Source organism: Crassostrea angulata, chromosome 3 (assembly GCF_025612915.1).
Source record: "Crassostrea angulata isolate pt1a10 chromosome 3, ASM2561291v2, whole genome shotgun sequence".
Taxonomy (NCBI): domain Eukaryota; kingdom Metazoa; phylum Mollusca; class Bivalvia; order Ostreida; family Ostreidae; genus Magallana; species Magallana angulata.
Genome location: NC_069113.1, coordinates 17,346,969 through 17,374,189, shown reverse-complemented (window position 1 = coordinate 17,374,189; position 27,221 = coordinate 17,346,969). Strand labels below are relative to the sequence as shown.

Sequence of the window (27,221 nt, the reverse complement as noted above, 5' to 3'; positions counted from 1 at the left end):
ATGGACTTGAGCACGGTTTGCTCTCTTTTTTGTCTCTTCTTTTTTAGTACTCTCTCTATCGTGAGGTAAGTACAGTGTGTTTATTTATAAATTGCACAGAACATCAAATATCTAAATTGTATAGTATTTTATACTTTTTGAATTTATTATTATAATCATTTTATTGTTCTTCCTTTTACTGTATTATGATGTTAATTTCAGGTTGTTGTTAATTTGAGCTTAAGCGTTATTATCAATTTAGTAAGGGTTTTTTTTTGGAGGGGGGGGGGCTATTAAATATAACTGAGGTTATATATTAGGCAACCGACAATAAATGATTTTGGAACACCCGCAGAGGGATAAAATGAGTTCAAACCATAAATGGACCAAATTGAATAGATATATTTGATTTGGTCAAACTCACAAATTACTTAAGAAGTTGACATGTATATGTAAAAAAAACCTAGATAAGTCAACATGAGAGTATATGGATGTTCCGATTGATTTTAAATTTATCGTCTGCTCATACAGAAGATTCTCAAAAAGTCAAACTAAAATATTTAAGAAGATGCCCATGGGCCACATCGCTCACTTAAGCAACCGCTTCTTGTATCCTTCTATCTCGATCTTTTAAAAATATGAAAAACTTTATGAATATTTCAATATTATATTCTAAGATTTGGCAGTACATTAAAGGGACATGGTAGCAGTTTTGGTCAATTGTTTATCATTTTAATGTTTACAATGCTACAATTCGTAGGATTACATTGACGGCATCCTATGAAGACGTAGATTATAAATTGTTAAAACCGTGCCCTTAGACCAATACTAAGGCCTTAAGAGAGGTTTAAAGTCCGACATAGAAACATGCCTCTTTTTTGGATTTCATATTCTAAGATCTAAGATGCATCAACTGATCAATCTTATTATCCAAGGCTTCAATGATTAAAGAAAAATTAACAAAATTGTACCAAACTTTATGAGTTAAAAGGTCACTGTGACCTTGATATAAGGATATAAAGATCCTTACATATTTGCATAAATAACTAAACGTTGCATTGTAGTCATGAGAAGATTAAGACCCCAGTATTTGTTCAGGGGTCACAGTTTAACAATTTAAAGTCTACAATATCTTATGCTGCTTGCATAGTAATAACATACATTATAGCATTGTAGTTTTACGTAGAAGATTTCTAAATAGTTTCCCTATGTACACTGTATTTAAATTTTTGATCTTTAAACCCCTCCAAAGGCACCATATTCGTCTTTGGGTCATGGTTTTAACAATTTAAAATCTACAATATTTGAGAATGCTTACAAAGTAATTTCACAAATTATAATATTGAATTGTGGGCTTCCAAAGGTATCTCACAAATTATAGCGTTGTAGTTCTTGAGAAGATTATTATTTGAATATTTTTCATATATATTTCTATGTTTAACTTTGAACCCCTTTTGGGGCCCGTGTATTAGTCAGGCGGTCATACATTTAATAATTTAGAATCTTCACTATATATAGAAGCTTTGGTATAAATATTAGCTTTTCTAGTGAAGTGGTTCTTGAGAAGAAGATTTTTAACAAACACACCCTATTTTTTCTGTTTTCCAATAATCTCACTTTCAAAAAGGGTTCTGCCTTTTATTTTAACAATTTAGAATATCCTTCCCATGAAGATGATCTGTACCAAGTTTCAACGGGTTAAAATCAGTGGTTTTCGAGAAGAAGTAAAAAATGTAAAAAAAAAAAAATAACAAAAAAAAAAACAACAGACGGACGATGGACAACGGGTAATCAAAAATGCTCACTTGAACTTTCGGTTCAGGTGAGCTAAAAATCAAAGTTCATATATAAATTATTGTTTGTTTTTTTTTTACCATTAAAAATCGAGTTATGATGTATGTTACGCTATGGTATGCTATAACCATTGACAATCTTATTATATGCTATCATATTGTATGCTATGTTACGAGATTTAAATGCTTTGCTATGCTATTGTGTATGTTGTAAAATGTATACTATTATGCTTGAACTGACTGTATCTGTAAAAATTTTAGAACAGCTCCCTGTTATACAACTCAACCCGGAGCAGCTTACCGAATTTACCCAGTTTGTTCATGTTGGAGAAGGTGGAGATATAGATATTACTGGTAATTGAATTTCTTGCCACATTAAAGCTCAGATTTTCAATAATTTATGCTTAATTTATAAGTTTAATATGAGCATTATATGAAAGAGTTAGTCTCATATCTGGACTTGATTAAAAAGGTCTTCACCACATACATGTACGTGACCTTTTGAAATAACATGTGCATTTAAATATGTTCATGGTGTGACCGTTGGGGCTAGCGCAGCATGAACTATACATATCTAGCACTACTATCAACTTCATATACTTCCTTTGACCTAAAATATTATCGCTTCATCCGCTGAAATACTTTTACCTGCGCCACGAACCCGAAGTTCTTAATTGTCCGACCTACGAATAAATTGATCAATAAAATCAATAAAAATATAAATTGCTTGTCAGAGTTAAGGATCCTCGACACCCCGTGACTTCTTTTTTTTTTTTATAATAGTACGTCCCAACATGGTGATTTAAACGCATTATGCAACAGCTAAAATCGCCAAGTTTTGATGTTTTTCTCTATGGTGCAATGGGTGTAGCTTCGACCTACCGACTCGCAGGTCTTGAGTTCGAACACCACAGGGATTTTTATTTATTATTATTATAAGTTCTTCCCAAAATTGAATTTTTTCCTGTCATTTTAAATTTGAACCCATGCTAGAAATCCATTTCTTTGAGTAAATTAGAATAATGGGCTTGTATGCAGAACTTTTCCCAGTAGTGTGGAGGATCCTTGATTTTCTTTTATTCCGTTTATGTTGATATCTGAATTTTTTCCATCCATCTGGAACTTAATTTTAAAAAGTTGTTTATTTCTTCGATTGCTTAATATATACGTTATAGGCATGTGCCCCCTCCTCAATTTTAAAGTGTGTAATACTAAAAACGAGTCTACAAACCTCACGAAACCGTTAATTTTGATTGAATGGTCAACCATTTTTTGGGATAACACTACGGAAGCTCGAATGCTAGGATGCTGCCAAAAGATTTCTTGACGAATTTGTAGGTTTAGCTCGTTTTTTTTCCTGAGCACTGGTTCTTAAAGCTCGATTTGCTATCATTAGATATTCATTATACAACAGCTTTACGAATCGATGAACATTTCCAACCTGCCCAAGATTTCTTCAAATGCAACGCTAATCACAATAGATGTTTCGATTATACCAGTAACATTTTGATAATTCACTGCTTTGCATGAAAGCAATTATGATTTTAAAGGAATTGAACAAGCGCGTTGTATTTTTTAACTATGATCTGTAAATAACAACTCTAAGTAAAAAATTCCCGCCACAAAATTAAGTTGATATATAAAGGTTTGTTTATTCGAGTTAAAGATACTAGTAGGACGGAGTGAATCGGACACTGTTCAAAAGAAAACTACCTCATTGATACTTTACAATTTTAGCTGTTTTTATGTCACTACCATGATTTAGTTACTCGGGAAGTTAAATATTTACGCCTTAATCAAAGATCATACTGATCTACAGAAAAACCAAAACAAAACCAACAATGATTGTTTTACCATATGATAAATAACAAATTGAAACAAAGATCAAATTGAGTGTTATCAAGCAAGTGAAACCTCATAACCTTTATCAAAGGGACTTGGACACGATTTGACTTAAAATTTTCAAATTTTATTTCTCCATTTACAATTTTTATAATGATAAATATAGATGTTTATAATGCTATGTCAAACTTATAAAGTCAAATATCATGTTATAAGCAAGATACAGAGTTCCTAATTCTTTGTTTTGTGAACAAAGCTCAAATATTGTCATTTTTTACAAATGTGTTGTATTGGTGTAAATTTCAATTAATTGTATCTTTCTTATCTTTCTTTTGTTGACAAAAGTATTTAAGAAGATATTGAATTAGTTTAAATTGTTTTTGCATGCCTACGAAATGGTAATTCTCAACATTACATTCTTCGTAAACAACTATAAGACTCGAGCTTTGTTTACATAACAATCGATTCTTAAATATGTATCTCGCTTGTAACTTGACTTTAACATTCAATATTTAGGTCAATCATTTAAAATGCACAAGTAAACCATTTTCTACATAAAAATATAAATAAAATTTTGATCTCAAATCGTGTCCAAGTCCCTTTAAGTTTCATGTTTTAGTCATAACCAAAACACAATGAGAAATGCAAGATATTACTGGACGACAGGAATGATGATAACCAATTGTACCATGGTAGAAAAAGTCTAATGTTTTATTATATGATTGACTAATTCCTATCTCTCAGATGGGATGAAATTCAACATTCTTTTAAAATTTAAAAAGGGATATTTACCTGCCCCTGACATTTGATATTTTTAACATTATCATGATCATTGAAGTCCAATTAAATTTTCTCCTTTCTCACTGCGATAACTTTATAGTGTGCCGTGTGCAAACTAAGTAGAGGTGACGTCAATTTGTATTGAGTAAAATATTAAAAAACAATTATTACTGTTGTTTTTTATTTAACTACCCTCGAAGTTCAATATTTATATTACCCTGGGCTCGGTAAATATTGTACTTTTCGTAGCTAGATTATCGTACATGTATTGCTTTCAAAAACAGTAATAATTGTATAATATTCTCCTCTATGGTCATTTGCAGGTGCAAATAACATACCGGTAATTTTTGTAGAATGCTGGATAACAACCAATCAGAGAGCTAGCTAGATTTATTCAAGTCATATTATAAAACATATCATTACATGACATTGCGCCACGATTAGGACCTTTCATGTTTACAGTCGTGTGGAAACAAGAGAAATGTTTTCTTTGTGTTATTTGACCCTAAAGGTCTATTTACAACACCCCATATTCTTCCTAAAGAAACGTCAAAATTTAAATTATGCGTAATATGCAAATTTGTGTTCTTTCTTGTAATAGTAAAGACAGCAGCTCTGATTTGCTGAATACCGGTATGTCTTAATGTTCTTTACCCTTATACAAAGGTGCACGCTGCTACATTTAATTTATTGGATCAACCCCCCCCCCCACCTAATTTTTATTTTCTAAAACTGATTTTGAACAGTTTTGAAATGATTACCCTATGTTAACTTTTACAGCATTTTATGCTCTCTTTACATATTTTGTATATTTTTTGATATATTATTTAACCTGTATATATTTTTATGTAATTCTTTTATAACAAACATTTTTTTAAAATATTCTAATGTTTTATTCATTCAAACTTATCATTCTGGTACATAAAATACTTTGTATATATGTTTTAGAAAAAAGAAAAAAAAAGAAAAAGACTAAAACAAATGTTGAAATAAGATTTCAAAAAATTAATTCATGATTATATTTTCAAATCTTTAGATAGTTATTTTTTTAATTCATAGAGGTTTCAAATTAATGTCAATTGTTACATAAGCCTCAAAGGACAGCTAAGTATTTTATTTACATAATTCAAAGTTTTTTGACGTCTATACCTGGGACCTGTATTTAATAACTTCATTTGAACAATGGTTAATAAGGCTAATTATGCTAACTATTGTTTGTTCATTTTATTTTATCCACCCCTTAAGTAATTAAATAACCAATTTTTTTCATTTCGAGACGTTCTTCATGGGCATGACTATGTAATGATCGGCGATAGACCAAACACAAAATCTCACCTTTGATATTTGCGAATTTGATTAATTAATTTTATTTGATGGCTTATTTTCACATTTGGTTTTATTTCTAAGTTCATAAAAAATCATTATTTACCTGGTACCACTGCAAAGTGAACGGAATGCAAAAAATTGCTATTTTATAATAATCTAAACAGAATTAAAAAATATGAAAATACAAATAACAGTATCTTGAAGGAGGCATACGAAAGCATGCTTGTCAGTAACGATAACTGGGTTGTTTACATACAAAACGAGCATGGGTGTAAATCATTAGTGTGACAAAACGTGTTCAAATACATGTAAAACCTACAAGAATATAAGATATATAAGATAAAAGAAACAAAGTTTTATATCATTTTTACAAACTCAGCGAAGAGTGTTTAATATCAACACCTTGTAGATAATTTTTGTCTGAAATCTTATCTCAGAAAACCAATTAATTGTAATTAAAAAAAACATTACAACTATTTTTCGAACTTCATCACACTCTTTAAATATTGAAAAAGGGCAAGAAACCAGAGATTTTGCAATCTTTGTAATACGAAAGATTAAAAAGATTGGTTCCACTTTATATACATGTGGCCTTTTACGCTGAATTACGAAAGAGATATATACAGAGTTTTAAATATAAAAAAAACAACCAAGCGTTTATAGTTTATAGCTTAACTTTTAGTTGTTAACAATACAAAGGAACTCAATTAACAATTAACCCAAGGAGCTAATTAAGGTATTAAATATTTGTCTGGCGCTCTAAAAATAAGAGCCCAACAATGTAATGACACTTCAGTGTAAGATACAAAGCATACATTTATGTCAATTGATTTTTTTATGTCGTGTGCATCATTTTTTCTCATGTCCACTTACCTACTGTATATTGCTTTATATATATATGTACTATACTTTGCATTCTTGTGAGTTGTACAGCTCTAGGACAATAAATTGAATTGAACCAATCAAAGTAGAAAAAAATCAAAATCCGTTTAGCATAACTTTCATGCATGAACTATGTATGAAGATTGGTTACTGATGTACTTGCATTGTACAAAGATATTTTGACTAAAATTAGCTTAATATCTAAATAAAAAAACGACAATGAGAGAAGAGATGAACAATTCGTAGGAATGGTGGGTAATGATATTTGCAAACATTTTATTAGCCATTAAGTTTTGGATTTTTTATGTATTTGCCCAATTCACATGCCTACAATTTTTGAAAACGTATTGCTGACAGTTTTGTAACATAAATAATTGACATTAATAATAATTATGTATTTCAGCACCCACTACCGCACTGTTTTCCATGTGTACTTTACGTACATTAGGAGATGTTGCCCTGGATACACTGGAAGTTATTGTTCAATACGTATGTTCATTTGCAATCTTATTCGTTTTTTAAGTTTGTATTAAATTGAATATTGATTTAAATGCAATTTTTATAAGAACTGTTCGAGTGAAAAGCAAGATATTCCTTTAATGGTACACTATTTAAGTTTTCGTGTAATAAAACGTAGGGTTTTTTTGTTGTTGAAAAAATAAGGTCATGGTTGTAGACTTTCAGATTTATGCAAAGGCAAATAGGAAGAGTTTTCTTGCAGGTTCATCTTTTTACTAAGTAATAAAGAATAAATATTGCTTTGCATGTACATGTGCCACTAAAATAGATTTGATCGAAAAAGCATGCATAAAATATACGATGTGATTGTCTACCATTCGAATTAATTAAAATGACACCATAAACTGTAAAGGACTATGTGCGGTATTATGCATTTTCTCAATTTTTCTGCCCCAAAAATTCAAGTTTCAAAAAGAGATTTAAAAATATGGTGGAGTATTGTTGAAATCAAATGGAAAATAAGTGTGTAAAAGATAATCATCACAGTGACGTCATAATGTAGAAATGACGTCATAAAGATTGTCTTATTTTGATAAATTGATGGTTTGTCGCAAAATAAGGATGTCTTCCGGTGGTTTCTCGACTGGGAAACATCGAGCGCAGGCTTGCTCAAGTATTATTTTCTGGTATGATGTGTATACTAATGTGAACAAAAACATATGTTAAAATCACACTTAAGCAGACCTGCGCTCTATTCGTCCGAATGCAAAATATAAAGACAAATGACAATATTTTCATTTGTTTGCAGGAATTGTGTCATTTAGGTGACGTCATAGATAAACAGTGAATGAACTATGATGGCTAAAATCAAGATTAATGATAGGCATCCTTTTGTGCAATTAACCCCTTCACGATAACTGCGGTACTGATCTTTTGCAGGGGAAAATGACATGGTATGATAAAATATTTCCTTTACGTCATTTAATTATCTACCAACTGAAATGTTGGCAAAGTATATCATTTGCCCTGCAAGAGAGCAGTACCGCAGTTATCGTAAAGAAGTCTATAATTAATGAAGATTAAATTTGTAATTTGTTTGGGGGGAAATACTTGACCATACCAAAATAAAGTCCTATACTTTAAAATTTGGGGTACCTTAAAATGCGAAACGAAATCTAAACGAAACCAAATGCAAACGAATCAAAAATCGAAACGAACCGAAATCGAGCCTGACAAATTCAAAGGTGTTACATTTTCATTCCATCATTAAAATGAATAAAAAAAGAAACGAAACCAAATGTATATCTAAATAAAATAAATTAAAATTCGAGCAATGAACGACTTGCATTAGTCTGATTACCACTGACGTTCAGCACTGTGCGTGTAGCCCTATTGTTGCTGTTTGGGGTTTTTAACATTCGACAGACAGAAAAAGTAAAACTTTCTTACAGACTCTCACATACAGCAAGTGATAAGTGAATTCATTAAAGCATGTTGCATGTAATAGGGAAAAAGGATCTTGCTTTAAAAAATGCACAAAATTCAACATAAAAAAGAGGTGCAAAATTCTCTTTTTCTTTTACAAAGGCCAAATTGTGTTAATGTATTAAATACAGTTTGCTGAGCAAAAAGGTGGTTGTTGTTTATCAGATCGTCCTGCTGCCGCCAGAACACAAACAATATGACTTTTGTAGAGAGAAACATTCCTTGCAAGTTTTACTACATTTTTACGAAAATTTAAGAATTAGTCGAAATGCCAATTTCTCCCCTGGTATAACGTCAACAAACAAAACTGCACAATTCAAGTCGAATTAGTAGAATTCACATATAAATTCTCAAAACGCATACAGTTTAAGTTTAATAGATCTATGGTGCAGTTTAATTACTGCCAAGAAAGTATTTTAACCAAGTTTTAGACAACACACCAGGTCATGAATGTTAGTTCGTGATATGTCTGAAAGTGCTTTTTGACATAATGTTTGGGTAAATAATGTGCCTTTCCTTTTGTTTGAAGCAATTTGCAGTTGTCAAAACGGTGGAACTTGTGTAGCTCCAAATTTGTGTAGATGTCAATCTGGATATGCAGGCAATTCCTGCCAAACACGTAAGATTATCTTTTCAAATACAATGCATATTACAGGTTCAATTGGAAACTAAAGGATTCATACATTGAGTAATTACATGCATATATGTAAAAAGGACGAGTAGAGATTTTCAGTCAATGAAATACATCAGATATGTTCAGATTCAATTATTTTTTATTTTTTTATTGTCGACTTGGCATATTTCAAAAATAATATAATGTTAAGCTGTATTTGAATATTATGTATTCATTAAAATGGATAATCCTAGGTATAATATATTGTATAATTTTACTACGCTTATGATTACAGCACTGTGCAATCCTCAATGTCGCCATGGGTATTGTGTAAGTCCCAATCGATGTACCTGCTATAGTGGATACACCGGCAATGATTGTTCTACACGTACGTGATCTACAGTTTGGATTCAGTGTGAATGTATCGAAAATATGATTGCTCGTCAGAAAATTCGAAACCTATTAATCTTAATTCCGGTTAAAATATTTTTTACACAGAAGCATAGCCACGACATGAGCTAAGTTTATTTTTAAGCCCTTGGTTTTTGTTTTTGTTTTGGTTATTATTCAAAATTATGCTTTTAAATGTTTATATTATGTGTCGATATATTACTTGTATATATATAGTATATTTGTAAGAAAGAATCTTGTAGTTATTGCAAATTACTCATCATCACCTGATTATTTTTAAACAGTTTTTGTTATTGCATCTTATTTTGTTGAAGATTGTATATTCTACCCAGCGTATTGTATGTAAACATAAACAAGACACGAGCTCTGTTTACATAACAAAGAGTTGAGAACCCTGTATATTGTTTAACTTAACTATTGACATTCAAAATTTGGTAGACCAGAATAAAATTTGAATAGTTTACCTGAGCATTTTTTAAAACAACTATTGAAAGGGGAAATGCTAAGATTTGAAAAAATAAGGCTTAAATTGTAATTATAGTCAACCAAAATTTGAGTGTCAGTCGTCGAGTTATAAGCGAGATACAGAGCTCACAATTCTTTGTTAAGTGAAAAAACCTCCGGTCATATATATTTTTTGTTTACATTTTAAATGTTGAAAGAAAATTTAAGGTTTATACGTAATATGAAAATGACAAACCCTAAAAACTATCTATATATCTTTATAACGAATTAGTTAGATAAAGCAGCCTGAAAAATAACTTTTACGAGTATTGAACCAATATAAACAAAAACATAATACGAGCTTTGTTTACAAAAAAAAAAGAATTTTGAGCTCCGTATCTTGCTAATAACTCTACGATTGACGCTCAAATTTTGATGGAACATTATATATGCGTTGCTTAATCATTCTAAACAATAAAAATAGAAAAATAAAAGTAAAAAAAACATTAGAAATATGTTAAAATCCAAAGAAGAAAATGATACTTATCTCACAATGAACTGTTATTTTACAGCTGTCTGCGACCCCCCTTGTCTAAATGGAGGATCCTGCAAGAGTCCGAATTATTGCCAGTGTTCAAATGATTACTCTGGTCTACGCTGCAATAAACGTAGGAAGACTTTTCAATTTCTTTGCACAAAGATTAACAAAGCTGCGTGATCTCATTTAATATCAATTTTTTGGACGCTTTGAAGGGATGGATTTGCTTTGTATGGGTAAAATGATGGTATTGCAGTGGTTTCCCGGTCACTTAAGTCATATTTCAATTTAAGAAAATGATGTACATGAACCGCCGATGCGGGTGAGATTTTATTAAGAAATTGACATTTACTATCAATCAAGAAATCAAAATTTCAAAATATTTTGGCAAATAAATAATAATTCTGTGTACATTTTTTCCACAAATATTTCTGAAGTTTGTTTTGTTTACTATCGATGAATGATATGCGGATTGAATAAATTAAGCAACTCGGGGACGAAACCAAACGGTTCCATTTTAAAAAGATGCCCATGATGCATTTGCTTTGTTTAGTGTTTGTGTTCCCAAACAGAAATTATATTTTTGTTTACTTATAATATTCCTTCAAAGACCAATTCTTATGGTGTAAATAGGTGAAAGTCTAAAAGTTTCTAAGATAATTTGGTTTGTATGAAAAAATATTTGACATTGTTATGCCAAACAAAATAATCGGACCAAGCAGCATTAATTGAATTACACCTTCATAAGACACTAAGTGTAATCTCACACTAAAGATATGATTTATACACAGCTCTCTGTAGTCCTCCTTGCTTGAATGGTGGAGCATGTGAATCAGCACCAAGTAACTGCTCATGTATAGAGAATCAATACAAAGGTTCCCAGTGCCAAACACGTAAGATGTTACTTGTTACGACAATTAGGTACATTTGTTATATTCAGTAGTATATTCTCACTATATAACTCTATAAAGACAAATAGTCAATAATTATAATATTAGCTCGTCCGAAAAATATTGACCGGTCAATATTTTTTTTGAAATTGACCGGCTAGGAATAATATCTAGAGGACATTCCCTCTATTTTAAATAATCGCCTCTGATTTGTTGATTCGTAAACGATGACGTAAATAACTCTTCGCGACTCCAAAACAAGGTGACGTCATAATAGACAGTCAGTCAAGGCAAGTAAACAACGGACGCACAATGCGACGGTTTGCTATCATTTGCTATCATCGTGATTTGTGAATTACTGTGAAGTAAAATCAGGTAGAACATCTGTATTTTAATTCTTACGGTCGGCGGAATATCACCAGTGACCGTTTGATGCTGATGATATTTTGGAAATGAACTTTGCACAAAATTGAATTCGTGAATTCTTTGTTCAGCTGAGAAAATTACGGCGAGCTGTTTTCAATAACTTTCTTAAATTTTAGTTTGTTTCTTCATATAACAAAACAAATGTTGACTGTGTTTTCGGGCAACATTGATTATATTAGCCCCCTTGTGACGAAAATGTTGCCCTCCGCTTCGCGTCGGGCAATATTTCGTCCCTCGGGGGCTAATATAATCAATGTTGCCCTCAACCCCAGTCAATATTTGTATGATATAAATAAATATTTACAAATATGTTTCTTAACATGAACCTACAGAAAAACGAAAATTATAATAACTTTTAACGGATCAAGAGGTCATATTTTTACGTAACAATTATCAGTGCAAATGCTTATAGTGTAAGATGTGCATCATTTAAGAACATTATTTAGACACACGATTATACATATACATGTAATTCTGATTTGCCTTTCTCAAAGTTTACCAAATATAAACTGTTCATTCGTTGAATTCACAAAAAATAACAACACGTTATGAAATAATGAGTGTTCAGGGCTGCCGTGCACAGAGAAAAAGACAGTTATTGTCAATGCTTTTTATGCTCCCTCCTTCAGGCATAACACTAGAGTAAATAATTCAAAGAAACGACAGGCATATGTTTTAAACAATTTTTATAACAGCTAAATAAGTTTCAAACTAGAAAAGTATACAATCAATACATGTAAAACATTGGTTGACACCAAACAAAATATTGGCACAATTTCCTATTGTAATTTTTAGCTCACCTGAGCTAAAAGCTCACGTGAGCTATTCTGATCACATTTTGTCCGTCGTCCGTCTGTCCGTCTGTAAACTATTTACATTTTGAACTTCTGTAAAACCGCTTGCCCAATTTCAACCAAATTTGGCACAAAGCATTCTTATAGGAAGGCAAATATAAATTGCAAAAAAAATGAAAGACCGATCTTTATTCAAAGCGGAGAAAACCTCGAAACTGTAGAAAAAGGGGGGTACGTGCATTTTTAAAAATCTTCTTCTCAAGAACTACTGAGACAAATTCAATGTAATTTAGCAAAAATAATCCTTATGGAAAGGAAAATATAAATTGCAAAAAGTATGTGCTAATTCTGTTTCAAATCTGAGTGATTACTAAAAAATTTCAAATCTGAGTGATTACTAAAAAAATTATAAAGGAAATGGGTGTTTGATCAGTTTATTGCTTCGGGTTCGGTATTCTATGAGTCTTGGAAAAATTGGTAGGCAAACCCGGGCCGGGGCAAAATAAAAGCCGGGGCAGATCGAGATTTTTAATTTTCTTCGTTATTAATCTGCCAATCTCATTACAATTTTCAGAATATGTATATTTGTATTCGCTGTAAATTTTGTGTATTTTGAATTTATAGACGATTGCCTACCTATTTTACCAAGACTCGTATTCCATACTTCTAAAACGAGGTTCTTTGTTTAAAGCAGCCTTGACGTATGATAAACGGGTCGATCCGACAAAGATGAATTTTTTTTGTTGTGCAAAAGTTCGAGGCGAAGGGACTCTTTGAAACATGCAAAATACATCGGTGCCGATTTTGTGAAGTAAAATGAGGTTAGATATTTCAATGGGTTGACAGTTTTCACATATGACGGTGGTGTTAGGTTGTTTTGATTTTTGTTTCGTTTTCATTATTTATGCTTTGTAACCTGGGAACTATCGCCTGTATTTTATAATTGTTGCGTATCAAATCAAACAGAGACTTCGGTAAATCAGACAGTTGACCGTTTACCTGCGCAAATTAAGCAAAATGTTATGTATTACAATGTACTACAATACAATTCATTCTATCGGTAATTTGGTATGATCTTTTGCGTAATGATAGATTAATGCAATGTGTTTTGTTGAGATGTTCTGCATTTTCTCGAGTTTATTCAGTTTAAATAGAGTTTAATATCGCTAACGGAAATATATATGTATATGATTCATTTCGATGTTTCTTATGTTTAATTGTTTACAATTTCTATTTACGAACCACATTTGAGTATAAAGCTTCGAATAATAAGCAAGATGCAGAGCTTTGCTCACAATTCTATGTTTGTTCACAGATCTGAAGCCATTCTTTTTTCCATTTTCCCCTCTTTATACGATAAGTTATATGAACTCTACATCAATTTTGATAGTTTTTCAGACACGAGTAAATAAAAACGACACCGTTAAAACAGTTTCTATAGTTCTGGCACGTTTCTGTTATTGGGTTAAAGACTTTATCGCTATTCCTTAGAAAATATTACAACGGAAAATTATCCTGGTTTGTAGCCATTTGTTATTTTTGAATAACGATGAAAATTATGGCGGGCCTCAGTAAAATAGAGTGATGTGCCTGTCAATACATTGATTTTAAAAGGTCTTTTAATGTCATAAGAAATTCCAGTGCATTTATAAATCAAGTGTGAGTAAAGTTAAAAAAGTCACACGCATTTAAGCCAGGTAAACAACGTTCATTTAATTTTAATGGGGAAGGCAAATTAAATTTTTGAATGTTTTTAATTTGAGGAATTAAGTGCATTGAGGTACAATTTTCTTCTTCACATCTATAGGATTTTAAAAAAAATAAAATAAAATACATGACCATTATAAAATATATATATTTTTTAAAATACAATAACTAGTAAGTAGTTGAGGAAGAAAATGTACCTATATGCTCTCATATATTTTGATCGCTTTATTAAGTGGGGGGGGGGGGGGGGGCAGAACGAAAATATTGGGAATTGGAAGTTAACAGTGTACCCCTACCAAATGTTTACTTCTATATTTTACGTAGGATTTTCTTATTCTCGGTAAAAATAGTATTCCATAAAGGTACAATGTCAAAGATTACGTGTATTCAGAAATAAGTGTAAAATTCGAATACCTTACAATATTTATTTTTTGTTTTTCTACCGGGGGGCCATATGGCACAATATCTTTTGAACGCCCATTGTTGCTCAGGTGAGCGATGTGGCCCCATGGGCCTGGCCTCTTGTTCAATTACATGGCCTCTAGTTCAATTACATGTATTCACAATACATGTAACTAGGAAATATATTGTTCACAAAAAATACATGATAACAAGGAAAACTTTTCAAGAGAAAACATGATTAGGAAAAAAATTGTGAGTGGCGAAAGGTGGGGTTCAAACTCCCCAGCTTAAAACAAAATAAGAGAAGGTATTTTTCTATCACTTTTAAATATAAATTTTGATGCAGTTTGATATTTCTTTTTACTCTTAAATTCTATTTCTCTTTATAAGATCATACTTTTCGAAATCATACGAAAATGTATTACAAAATAGATTAGAACTGAATGGGTTTTTTTCTGTTTCAGCAATATGTGACCCCGAATGCGAGAACGGCGGAACGTGTGTATCACCCGGAAAGTGTGCTTGTAAGCAGACCTACACGGGCGAATCTTGTCAAATTCGTGAGTATTTGAGTATGTGAAAAAAGGCGATAACAAACCGTCAACCATCTCAAAAATCCATAAAACGAAAATGCAAATTCAAAGCAGAGCAACACGGACCTCCAAAAAGATAGAGGTAGGATTAGGTGCCTAGGAGGAGTGGGTATCCTCTGCTGACCGGTCACACCCGCCGTGTGCTCTTTGCCGTAATCGTTAAATTGTTGTATCGTTATATGTCCTTTTTGTGGCGATATTTACGATTGACACGCTTTCATTCATTCTCATTTTTAAAAATTTCCAACCTCTTATATAAATACCGCCGGACGCTTTTTAAAAATTCGGTTCTTAAAATGGTGAAAATTGCAGGCGGGTGGGCGGCGGCTGCCAAAATGGTACCCTTATTGCAAGTTTTCAAGATAGGAAGTTGTTCTTTTGCAGATCAATTGTACATATACCAGAGGTGTGCATATTGCAAGGATTTTGATTTCTGATCATTAATTTTAAAAATACTAGCTGTTGATCTTAGTCACCTCTTGCCTAGGAGGAGTGGGTATCCTCTGCTGACCGGTCACACCCGCCGTGTGCTCTTTGCCGTAATCGTTAAATTGTTGTATCGTTATATGTCCTTTTTGTGGCGATATTTACGATTGACACGCTTTCATTCATTCTCATTTTTAAAAATTTCCAACCTCTTATATAAATACCGCCGGACGCTTTTTAAAAATTCGGTTCTTAAAATGGTGAAAATTGCAGGCGGGTGGGCGGCGGCTGCCAAAATGGTACCCTTATTGCAAGTTTTCAAGATAGGAAGTTGTTCTTTTGCAGATCAATTGTACATATACCAGAGGTGTGCATATTGCAAGGATTTTGATTTCTGATCATTAATTTTAAAAATACTAGCTGTTGATCTTAGTCACCTCTTGGCAAAATATTGCATATAGGGTACCCCTATTGTACGGATAACTCCTCCTACAGTTTTTAAAATACAAAGTTGTTGTTTTCCACCTCAATTGTACATATATCATGAATATGCATATTTTGAATTCTGATAATCAATGAAAAAATACCAGCTGTTAAACGTAGTCAATTTTTTGCAATATAATGCATATTGGGTACCCCTATTGTAGCTATAACTCCTCCTAGAGTTTTCAAGATAGGAAGTTGTTCGTTTTAGATTAATTGTTCATATATCAGAGGTGTGCATATTGCTAGGATTTTGATTTCTGATAATTTATGAAAAAATACCAGTTGTTAACGTCAGTCATTTTCTTACAGAATATTGCATATGGGTACTCCATTTCTCTGGATATGATAGGTCGTGATTATCAATTCAGCGTTGACATGGATTATGGATATAGTTCACATAAAAGAAAACCCGGTTTGCTGTCATATTGACAGCTTTTCACTTGTTTTTAATTTCAAATCTTTTCACCTGACTGTATAATAGTAGATACTGATATTAGAAAATTACCTTGCTTCTTTAGGTGATGCCAGTGGCGGTGGATTTGTCAATCTTCTTGATTCATTATGCTTTTCTTCTTTTCTTTTTATAAAGATGCGTTAAAATAAAACATTTATAGAAGTAATATCCTCTGATGAATTTCTCATTATACAATCTAAAAGTGCAGATTCATGTACTTATGTTTTTTTTTCAACGAAAAGTAGCATGTTTTCCAATGTTTATAAATTTACAGCGCTGTGCTCCCACCATTCTCCATGCTTTCCTGGGAATTGCTCTGACAAAATCAACTGTCAGTGTAGTGATGGATTTAAAGATAATACAAGAATTAATCGATGTAAAAGACGTACGTAAATGTTATTTGTATTTTATTTTATCTAGATATCGATGTAACTTTGATGTGAAAAAAATGGAAAGAAATTTTGCTAACAGTTTGCAATAATCAGAAGGGAATCTGTAAATGATACATTTAAAAAAAAAAACAGAAGTCACACTAATTGAGTTCAACTGCTGCAAATGCCAATATAAAGTAGAAAAGCAAAATATATTCAATGTAATATTTTCGTATGTATACAAAGCCTAGAAAAAAACCGCATTCTTAATAACAAAAGATTCTGCATTCAAGTATACATGTTAATATAAACGAAAGAACATTTCCTTTGTAAAATTATTAAATTATATAGAAAAATGTAATTTCTTTAACATATTTATGCTACAATTTACTATTCCTTATTATGGATGTTTCAGTGGATATCAATAACATCCCCATTATCACAAAAGCTACTGCATTTCTGGCTAATATAGAGAGAACTGGAGAAAAAAGGGAGCTGTATCGTTTCATGACGGACTCTTCAGAACCAAACTCAACAAAAGTTGACGTATTGTGGCTGAGCGACAAAGACTACAACTACATTAATGCAGATTTTACTGCAATATATGTTCCTGAAATAGAATATGAACTACCAGACTATGTTGAAAACTATACACTTGGGATAGTTGAAGGGAGAATGCAGTTAGACCTGCATAAGGCCGATAGAAGAGGTTCAAGTATTTTTTTCTGTTAGATTAAAAACTTTTATTAAATGAACACAAAGCAATAATAGAAACGACTTGTATTTGGACTTCAGATATTGTTAATAATCTACTTCATGCAAGTGTTTGTCTATGCTATTAGGATATTGTTTTTAACAATTAATTTTAAATTTAATTTACAGATCCAAACAGGCCATTTATAAGCTTGAATAGTTCATATTATGATTGCTCTAATCAACCCGGATCTTTAGCTCCAAACACGAGTGTTTACGCTTGTAATATAAGCAACGAAAACTTTGACAAACTGCTGGAGGACGGAGATAAGTAAATATATAGATACTGTTCAATTTAGAATCAATTATATGTAAGAATTAATATTTGAGACCACGCATAGTCACCGATTTTTCTCCATACTTTTAAGTTTGATAGACCTTGATAAGTATAAAATCGTAACACCATTATTACTATGTGGTCCCGTGGTCATAATACCCGAGAATAAAGATAGCAAAATTACATTTAAAGCTAATTAAGCCACCATCATGAGGAGTGGAAAAATTTTAGGTTTCCAGAGTAGAGTATTTCATGAATGAAAAGTCATTTTTCAAATTTAAGGAAATAGTGTTGAGAAATGCATATTTTCAAACTATTTTCATAATAACTAAAACAAAATTAATTTCAACAATTGGTCTGTTATTAAGTTAAAATTCAAATGCTATCCCTGGAAATCTATTCACCTACAATTATGACTGTGCGATATAGAATTAAAAAAAATGAAAAGGATTGCTATTGTGACAAGCTAAATAAGTTAAATGCTAATGTTGTGAGGGATTTTTAAATAGGTCGTCATATATATATATATATATATATATATATATATATATATATATATATATATATATATATAGCAAGTACTATTCCCTCTATTTCTTACGGAAACTTAAAGTTCATTCATAGCTCTATAAAAACAGCCAGATTGAAATCTACACGCCCCGTTTATTGATTGGTCGAAATCTACAGCAGCTGAAACTGACAAGAAAGTGACAGGACCAAACTTGACACGCCCAGTTTATCGATTGGTCGAGACCTACAACTACCTAGGAAAAATCACGGACTGCACAAAATAATCACGACGACGTCAGACTCAAAGTCTCACAGGAGACGATTTGGCTGATTCTTTTAGTTAAAGTACTTAAGAACATTTCCAGTAATTTAGTGAATTTTACTTTTCATAATCAATTTATCAATTGGCTAAAAGAAAAATGTTTATATAAACAATAAAATGCTTTCTTTGATGATTCATTCGGGTAATGAAAAAGCGATCATTGCAGTTAAAAATTCACATAACCTGCGTTAGCGGGTTACGTATTTTTCTGCAAATTCGCTACCTTCATATCCCGAATGAATCACCAAAGAAAGCATTTTATTTCTATATATATATATATATATATATATATATATATATATATATATATATATATATATATATATATATATGATATTTTGTTAATTAATTGTTGATGTAAATGTCCTTAACGTTTACGCAGCTTTTGATGTTTTGCTTAAAATTATTGCCTTTGCAATAGCGCTTTAAAAAAGTGTGAATTTTTGCATGATTTTCTTTGCTACTCAACTGTCTATCGCAACAACACCTTTTTATTATACTTTTATTTTAAGTACTGAAATCTGATTGGTTTAGATGCAGTTGGTAATCCGTTCTATTACCCTCAGCGTTAGCAACACACTTGGCAACAGGTAACACAACGAATTGTTACATGCGCGTAAATTATGCGCGTATGGTTCACTATAGAACTCACTTCATTTCTATATAAAAGCCGTAAAATTTTCTTTAAAATTAAGACATTCAGTATAATAAAATAAATAGTGTCTGTTTTGGAGGGTAACTGTTGAAATTAATACCCCTCGAAAACCATTGTCAACCTCCGCTTCGCGTCGATCGACAATGGTTGTCTCGGGATGTCATTTTCAAAAATTACCCTCCCAAACAGACACTATTTATATAGTGTTGTATAAAAATGCTTTTATGATACAATATCAATATTTTAACAAATTTCACAAGCATCAACAAAAATGAAATAAAAATTTAAAAAATCAAAAATGTCATTCAGTTTTATTTTTTCCTACTTCTTGGGTTTGTTACTATAGCATCGGGTTCCTTTTTTATCATAGTAATTTGTATATAGTAAGGACACTGTCACTTAGATAGGGATATGATGTTTTTATAGCAATCCATTTGGGCTGATTAAGTATGCAGAAAAACACATTTCGATAATTAACAGCGGTTTTTATGATAACAATTTAAAAGTAATGGATTCTCCATTGATTTTCTTTTACGATATGAAAGTTGGCAATAAAACAGAGATTTTATTTACATCTTTGATGAGCAAAACCATATTATACGGCTTCATTTTTCATATTTTGCCTCGTTTTGTATGGCAACAATTACTTCAAACAAACAAATTTTAGTCTCTTCTTGATTTTTCATCTAGGTTTATCCATGTAAGAAAATTGGTGACAATGCGTGGCCAGATCCATATATAAATATTTAATTTTTATAAAATTAATATGAAATGTTTTAATTTTACATAATGCATGCATTTCTCACATGTAATGTAGAAAAATCTATCGAAAAAATTCACGTGAATCAACTCATGCCAAGTTCGGTAGAGTTATTGTACCTGATTTTATTATAGTCTGACACTGACCGTCATTGCTGTGAATGGCGGGTTTAGAAAATTAGTGGCACCGACCTTTACTGTCATGGATCCGTTTATCGGACAGCAAGCGGAAAAGTCGATGATGTTTCGCTTCGACTTTAGGAAACCAGTACACTGTCGGTTAGATGATGTTCCTTGTACATCGGTTGCTTTCAATGTTACCAAAGATGTAACGAAGGTAGGTTCTCAGATAGAATATGTATAAACTTGACAATTAAAGTCTATAAAAGCTTACTCCTGTCAAAATGTGTCCATTTACAATTTTTCTATAATCACTTATTTCATAACACATAATATGACAATATGTTGCTATATACTGTCTTCTTAAATGGGTTTGAAATGATGTACAATTAAATGAAAGAGCGCATGTGACAATGAAAAAATATCTTCATCAAAGTCTTTTTAGGAAATCTTAGCATAAAAATGTCCTCGCGTCAGTTTTTTATAAGACAACAAATTTAATGCTTTTTTATATACATGCACATAAATTTATAAATCAAATATTGTTTGGCTAATTAAATAAGGCGTAAAAATTGATTTTTGTTCTTTTAACACAATTATACATGCTTTCAACTGATATTTAACTAAGAATTGTATTTACAATGTTTGTTACACAACTTGACTAGACTTGTTTTTGTTTTGATTCGCATATGATTTTCATAGAGTGCAATAGAATTTTACTGGGATGGATGGGATGATGTTCTAGCTGGAATAGGCCAATACAAAATTGAAGAGTACCTTCTACAGCCAAACCCAAACAATAATCAAAATTTAAGCGAAACAGATGTGTGGGGACCACTGAATGTATTCACATTTTCAAAATCTTCGCGGAATTATACGCGAACTCCTGCTCAACCTGGGATGTATTCATATATCTTAAATGTAATTGATAGAGCCAACAATACACAGTATTCTAGAACACTGGTTTTATACGATACCCAGTCTTCAATAACAACAGTGGACTTGTTACCAATGATTGCAACAAGTGCAGCAGAAGAAACAAATTACAAATGGCAGAATAACCTAACCAATCCGATCTCTGTATCATGGAAGAGTCATTTCCGGAACGATTTTCTTGAAAGCAACAAGCTCTTAAGACCGGTTACACCCTACAAATACCATGATTTTTATGTTAACTTTCAAAAGGCTGTACCGGATAATTTAGAAGACAAGGACGGCATGAGAACTCTCAAAGGAATAACAAATGCACATGGAGTAGTTAAGTTTAAATATACGTTTCGTCATTCAAATCAAGGCAGTATTCCACCTAATGATTGGAAAGATCCTTCAGATGACTTTATGTCTCAAACGGCATCATTTGATGCCATCAGAGAAAATGGCGACTCTCTTAATGTATGGGTGAAAGCTATTGACATTTTAGGGAATGAAAAGGTTGATATGATGCAAGTCTACTTTGACGAAACGCCCCCTGATAACTTGGGAGAAATCACATTTATAAAGAATATTGAAAACTCAACGTTACCTTTTTCAAGTCTGTAAGTTCTGTGTGTATTGTTTCAAATAATTGCAACTAGTACTTAACAAGACAAGTATTTTGTCACAATTTTTAATCACTTTTTAAAAATAAACCCATTTTTATTTTAGATTCATGATTGACACGAGAGATGCCAACAGTGGCATTTATAGAATTGAATGGAAATTAACATCGAACAACACAGGTTCTGTCTTTAAAAGTGGTTTCATTCGGGGAAATCTAACCAACGTATGATTTGTTTCGTTCCTCCCCTTTTTAAGATAAATATTGCATAAAATATCAAAACAAGCAATATTACGTATGTTGAATATAAGATAATAGAGACAAAACGACATGTGATTGAATTGTAGGAAACACTTACCTTGAAAGAAGGATACACAGACGGAATGGGGGACAGCTTTTACTTCAGCCATTATCAGGAGGTTGACAATTGCTGGATGGTGGTTACTAAAGACGCCTTCAAAAACGAATTTGTCAATTTGGAGCTGATTGTTTACAACAGAGCGTTAGTATCAACTAGAAGGACCTATATGGTTAGTATATGTTGTTCTACATGTACCATTCTTTCTGAAATAACACTATAAAGATTTAGTTCGCTAAAGTAGTAACTAAACGTATAAATAATAATAATAATAAATCAATATATACATGCATACAGTACTCCATTTCAGATTACTGACCTTGGGTCCCTCAACGGAATCGATGAATGTATGTAATTTAAAAAAAATACAAAGATAATTGATAACAAACAAGAAACAGCATAGCATTTAATACCATTTTCTTTTTTTTTCTTTTTTTTTAGACTCTGGACCAACCAACCTGTATGTTGAAACAACGTATTATAACGCCGTTCGCTTGAGGTGGACCGTTTCTCCAACTTGTTACGAAAGGTCACGAATTACGGTATCTGGTGTATCCAAAGACGGGAAAAAGTTTTTGCGACTTGTAGACAAGGACGCAGATCATTTTGACTTGAACGGACTGGAAGCGGAAACGACATATAACTTGTCATTCATCACAGAATATGGTGATCAGAAAAGTGACCCGATATTTTTAACTTTCCATACAATCGAAGAACCGGCTGCTTTGACAGCAGGTGGCATAGCTGGAATATCCACAGGTACGAAAGATCCTATGAATCGTAAATTTCTATCAGAACAAAGCTAGAGCTAGTAAGGATATGCGCTCAGTCCTGTCATGTACCGTCTGCATATTTTTAGTAAATTGAAACATCAAGCGTTTTCTGAAAGTTTGCATTAGGTTTTAAATTATTATAGTTGCAGATTGTTTTGTTTTGTTTTGTGGTTTTTTTTGGGGGGGGGGGGTTGATTTTTTCCCGTTTATTTGACATTAATTTGATTTTCGAGAAAAATTCAAATATTACAAGTTCATACATGTATGTACTAATCAATCACAAAATGGAACAGCAAAAAGGCAGCTCAGATACGAGCAGTTTTGCAGATGGTACACGTAGTCTTTTAAGACGTAATGACAAATAATGAATGCCAAAGTTATGATAATGTATTGTTTTTATCATCAAGATTACTAAAGAGCAAACTACACTAAATCTAAATCATTTAAGACCTTGTCTTGCAATCACTTTTGAGATGATCAATTTAGACATGCATAACTGATGATGATGATGATGATGATGATGATGATGATGATGACAACGATAAATTTTAAATTAAAATAAAAAAAGTTATTATTATTCAGTGATGATTTTCTTGCTGGCGATCATTATTGCTGGAGTAATAATGTGGAGGACAGGGCGGCTGTCAGTGGCCAAACAGGGAATACAGAGAAGAATGACTGTTGTCCGGGACAGGATCCAACAACAAATATCAGCTCGTTATGTGAGTATATAGCCCTTATTCTATAGATGTGTCACAATATCAACAACAATGTGTCACGATATCAACAACAAATATTAGCTGATTTTGTGAGTATAGAGCCCTTATTCTATAGATGTGTCACAATATCAACAACGTGTCACAATATCGACAAAAAATATCAGCTCGTTATGTAAGGAGAGCCCTTACTCTATTGGTGTGTCACAATGCTATTGTGGTTCCGATTAAACTATCAAGGCATAAGCAATTTCAGCCTAAAAATTGAAATATTGAAGCTCCTTGCACATTTTTGATTAATTTCTTTATAATGTTTTAGTTTTAAAAGTTGATCCCATATAACTAAATCTATAAAACAAACTAAAATCCAATCTGTCGGGATGTGTAAAATTTTACGCTATTTCAGGTACCATATGAGGATCAAGATGATATATACCTTTATGGTCAAATGGAGGTGAATAAGTCAGATGACTGGGTCATCCCACATGTATGTATTGTACTCGAGTCCCTTTTTACAAGTGGCAAGTTTGCAGATATATATAAAATAAGATATCAACCAAGGAAGAGTGATTCTGGAAGGAATGCTTTTGTGGCGAAAGTTTTGAAATGTAGGTATTTTCTAATTATTCATTTTTAAAAATTGTCGATAAATATTTATCTCATAAATCAGAAACAAACAATGTTAAACATATTTTAACAAAGCTGGAGCCTCAGAAGAAGATCGAATGAGTATGCGAGCAAAAATAAATTTCTATGCTTCAAAAGTTGGAGAACATCCTAACATATTACATTTCATGGGAGCAGTGCTTGATGACGAAACACGCAAGTTTTTTTTCTCAAATAATTCATCTTCTATATTATTGTAAAAATAAAAGTGCTTGGTATTATAAAATGAGTTATCTTACTTTTATTGTTAAAACTAATAACGTACAGATATAGAGAATGTTTGTAATTTCACTCTTTAAAGTCATTTTGATTTGAAATCCTTAGTAATGTGTTACTTTTTACAGTTGGGCCATACATGGTTCTTGAATTTTGTGAGGTTGGCCAGCTCAACTCTTGGTTACAACAACAAAAAAATACAGCAAATGAAGAAACATCGGAACAGCTTTGCAGAATATGCTACGGAATATGTAAAGGAATGCTGCATTTAGAAAGTAGAAAGGTAAATTGTACGATTCACAATGATTCTTGATTATTAAGTAAAAGTAAAAGTACATGGCAAAGATTTGAGACATGTACTTGTAGGGAAAAGTATATCGACAATGTTGTGGTAACAATGAACAGAATCCTTCGAGATGTCAATAAAATTCAATAATATTCTATATTTCAAGCTGGTTCACAGGAGACTGGCAGCTAGGAATGTTCTTCTAACCAGTGAACTAGAGCCTAAAATTTACGGATTTTGTCCCCAACAACAGGAGGCTGAAGGTGAAAACAAAGATGATGATGGTGATACCAAGGAAGATAAGGTATAGGTACAACAGCAATAAATAAGATCCCTAAACTTGATTTTGACTTTGGTCTTTGACTTTCAAAAGCAGCTATTTTTATCCCGTCATACCTTTCTTGCGACTGATGATTTCATTGTAATTATGATGATTATTATGTTGAGAAAGTTATTGAACAGTATTTGCATTTTGTGATATAAATCTTATACATACCTTACTTAATTGTTTAGAGCCGTATACCTGTGAAATGGACAGCTCCAGAGTGCTTGGTAACGATGAAACACGCCACACCAAAAAGTGATGTCTGGTCTTTTGGAGTAGTTCTATGGGAGATATTCAGTTTTGGTATGCTCTAATGTATATAATCATTTCTTTTTTATATGATACGAGTTTGTTTGATTTAAATTGATAACATTTTATTTCTTGTAGGAGAAGTTCCCTACCCGGGAACTCGGAGCAGAGATGTACAGGCTTATCTACGAAACGGATATAGAATGGATAAACCCGAATTTGCTAATGATTTGTAAGTTTTTTATTTCATTTCACATTAACAATGTCTCTCCAGTTTCTGCGTTTATAAAAACAAGTGTATTTTAGTATACATATTTCACCTTTTATCCTTTAAATTTCCTTCTTCATATGATTGTTAATTACCAAACATGAAAAATACAATTCTTACATAAAACCTATTTTATATAATCAGCTATTACAACATAATGAAGCAATGCTGGAAAATGAAGCCAAAACAACGCCCATCTTTCCGTGACATGACAGCTGACATTGGGAAAACCTTCAACTCTGCACCATCCGACGATTTCTATTACTACTCTGAGAAACATTGATTGTCACAGTCGTCATGTGTTACCAGTTGTTCGTGTTATTGGCTTTGTGTAGAAACTAAAGGCATCAACGCTGCTTTTTTAAAATTTATTAGAATACATTTAAATGAAGTTTAATTTTCTGCATATATATCTAAATTTTACAATGTTCGATGGTATAGATACATGTATTTCTTAATGCCAAAAAAGATATATAAGTATCATTGACACTTCAATAATCAAGGCAAAAGTTGGTCCTGAAATTAAAAAAAAATGCCTCCTTGTCTCACATAGTTATTACCTGTTATTATAAAATGGAAATACATCTGCCTTTGGAAAACATGTTTTAAGTATGTTTATATGAATAAAAATTTGACTTAATTTTAATAGGTCAGAAAAGTTTATACCTTTTAAACTGCTAAGCAAACAATGAGTAGCTAATAATACTTCACAATTTTATTTTCTGCTGTTAGTGTGGAAACTAAGACAATTTGACTTTTAAAATGTTTTAATGTTTGAAACTTTCATTGTTATCTAAACTTGAATTTTATATATGTATATTTCTCAAGTTAAATCAATTTCAACTGCACTAACACTTATCAGCTTATATAAAAAAAACTCTGTACTTTGTTACGAAGGAATATGCTTATCTTTTATTGTCCATGTTTTGTATTTAGATAATGCTAAATATATAATTATATCCTCCAGTGAACGATTAATAAAATGATCATAATGCCAAAGATTGCTTTGTTTGTGTACTAAAGAGGGACCACTGTCTACTTTTCCAAATACAGTGAATGCATAAATAGAACTGTTTTGTGTGTATATGCTGTGAAAACTGGGTATTATTGTTATCTTGTTCGATGAGAGAGTTGTCTTTCTTTAAATGGTTATATTGAATCAAGTTTGCATCCCATTTGAAACCCAATATCAATTAATATTCATTAAAAAGACTTTCTTTGTTTTAAACAAATTTGAAACCTTTGAAAACTGTGTCCGTCGTACATCTATCTGTCCCTCTGTCCTCTGAATTCGTTTGACAATTTCAGTCTACACGTATCTAGAACATAT

The 27,221-nt window shown here is 31.9% G+C and overlaps 1 protein-coding gene across 1 annotated transcript; it reads left to right on the top strand.

Moving 5' to 3' along the window:
• On the top strand, positions 1–27,221 carry LOC128175189 (uncharacterized). The gene is made up of 25 exons (XM_052840632.1): positions 1–65; positions 2,034–2,126; positions 7,006–7,091; positions 9,076–9,165; positions 9,455–9,547; positions 10,587–10,682; positions 11,344–11,445; positions 15,236–15,331; positions 17,005–17,115; positions 17,517–17,810; positions 17,984–18,125; positions 20,513–20,714; positions 21,200–22,032; positions 22,142–22,259; positions 22,382–22,564; positions 22,703–22,739; positions 22,834–23,151; positions 23,748–23,887; positions 24,288–24,489; positions 24,584–24,703; positions 24,892–25,046; positions 25,216–25,353; positions 25,563–25,677; positions 25,762–25,855; positions 26,036–27,221. Exons 1-25 carry the CDS (start codon positions 1–3, stop codon positions 26,172–26,174), a joined length of 4,062 nt encoding a protein of 1,353 aa, XP_052696592.1. The 3' UTR covers positions 26,175–27,221.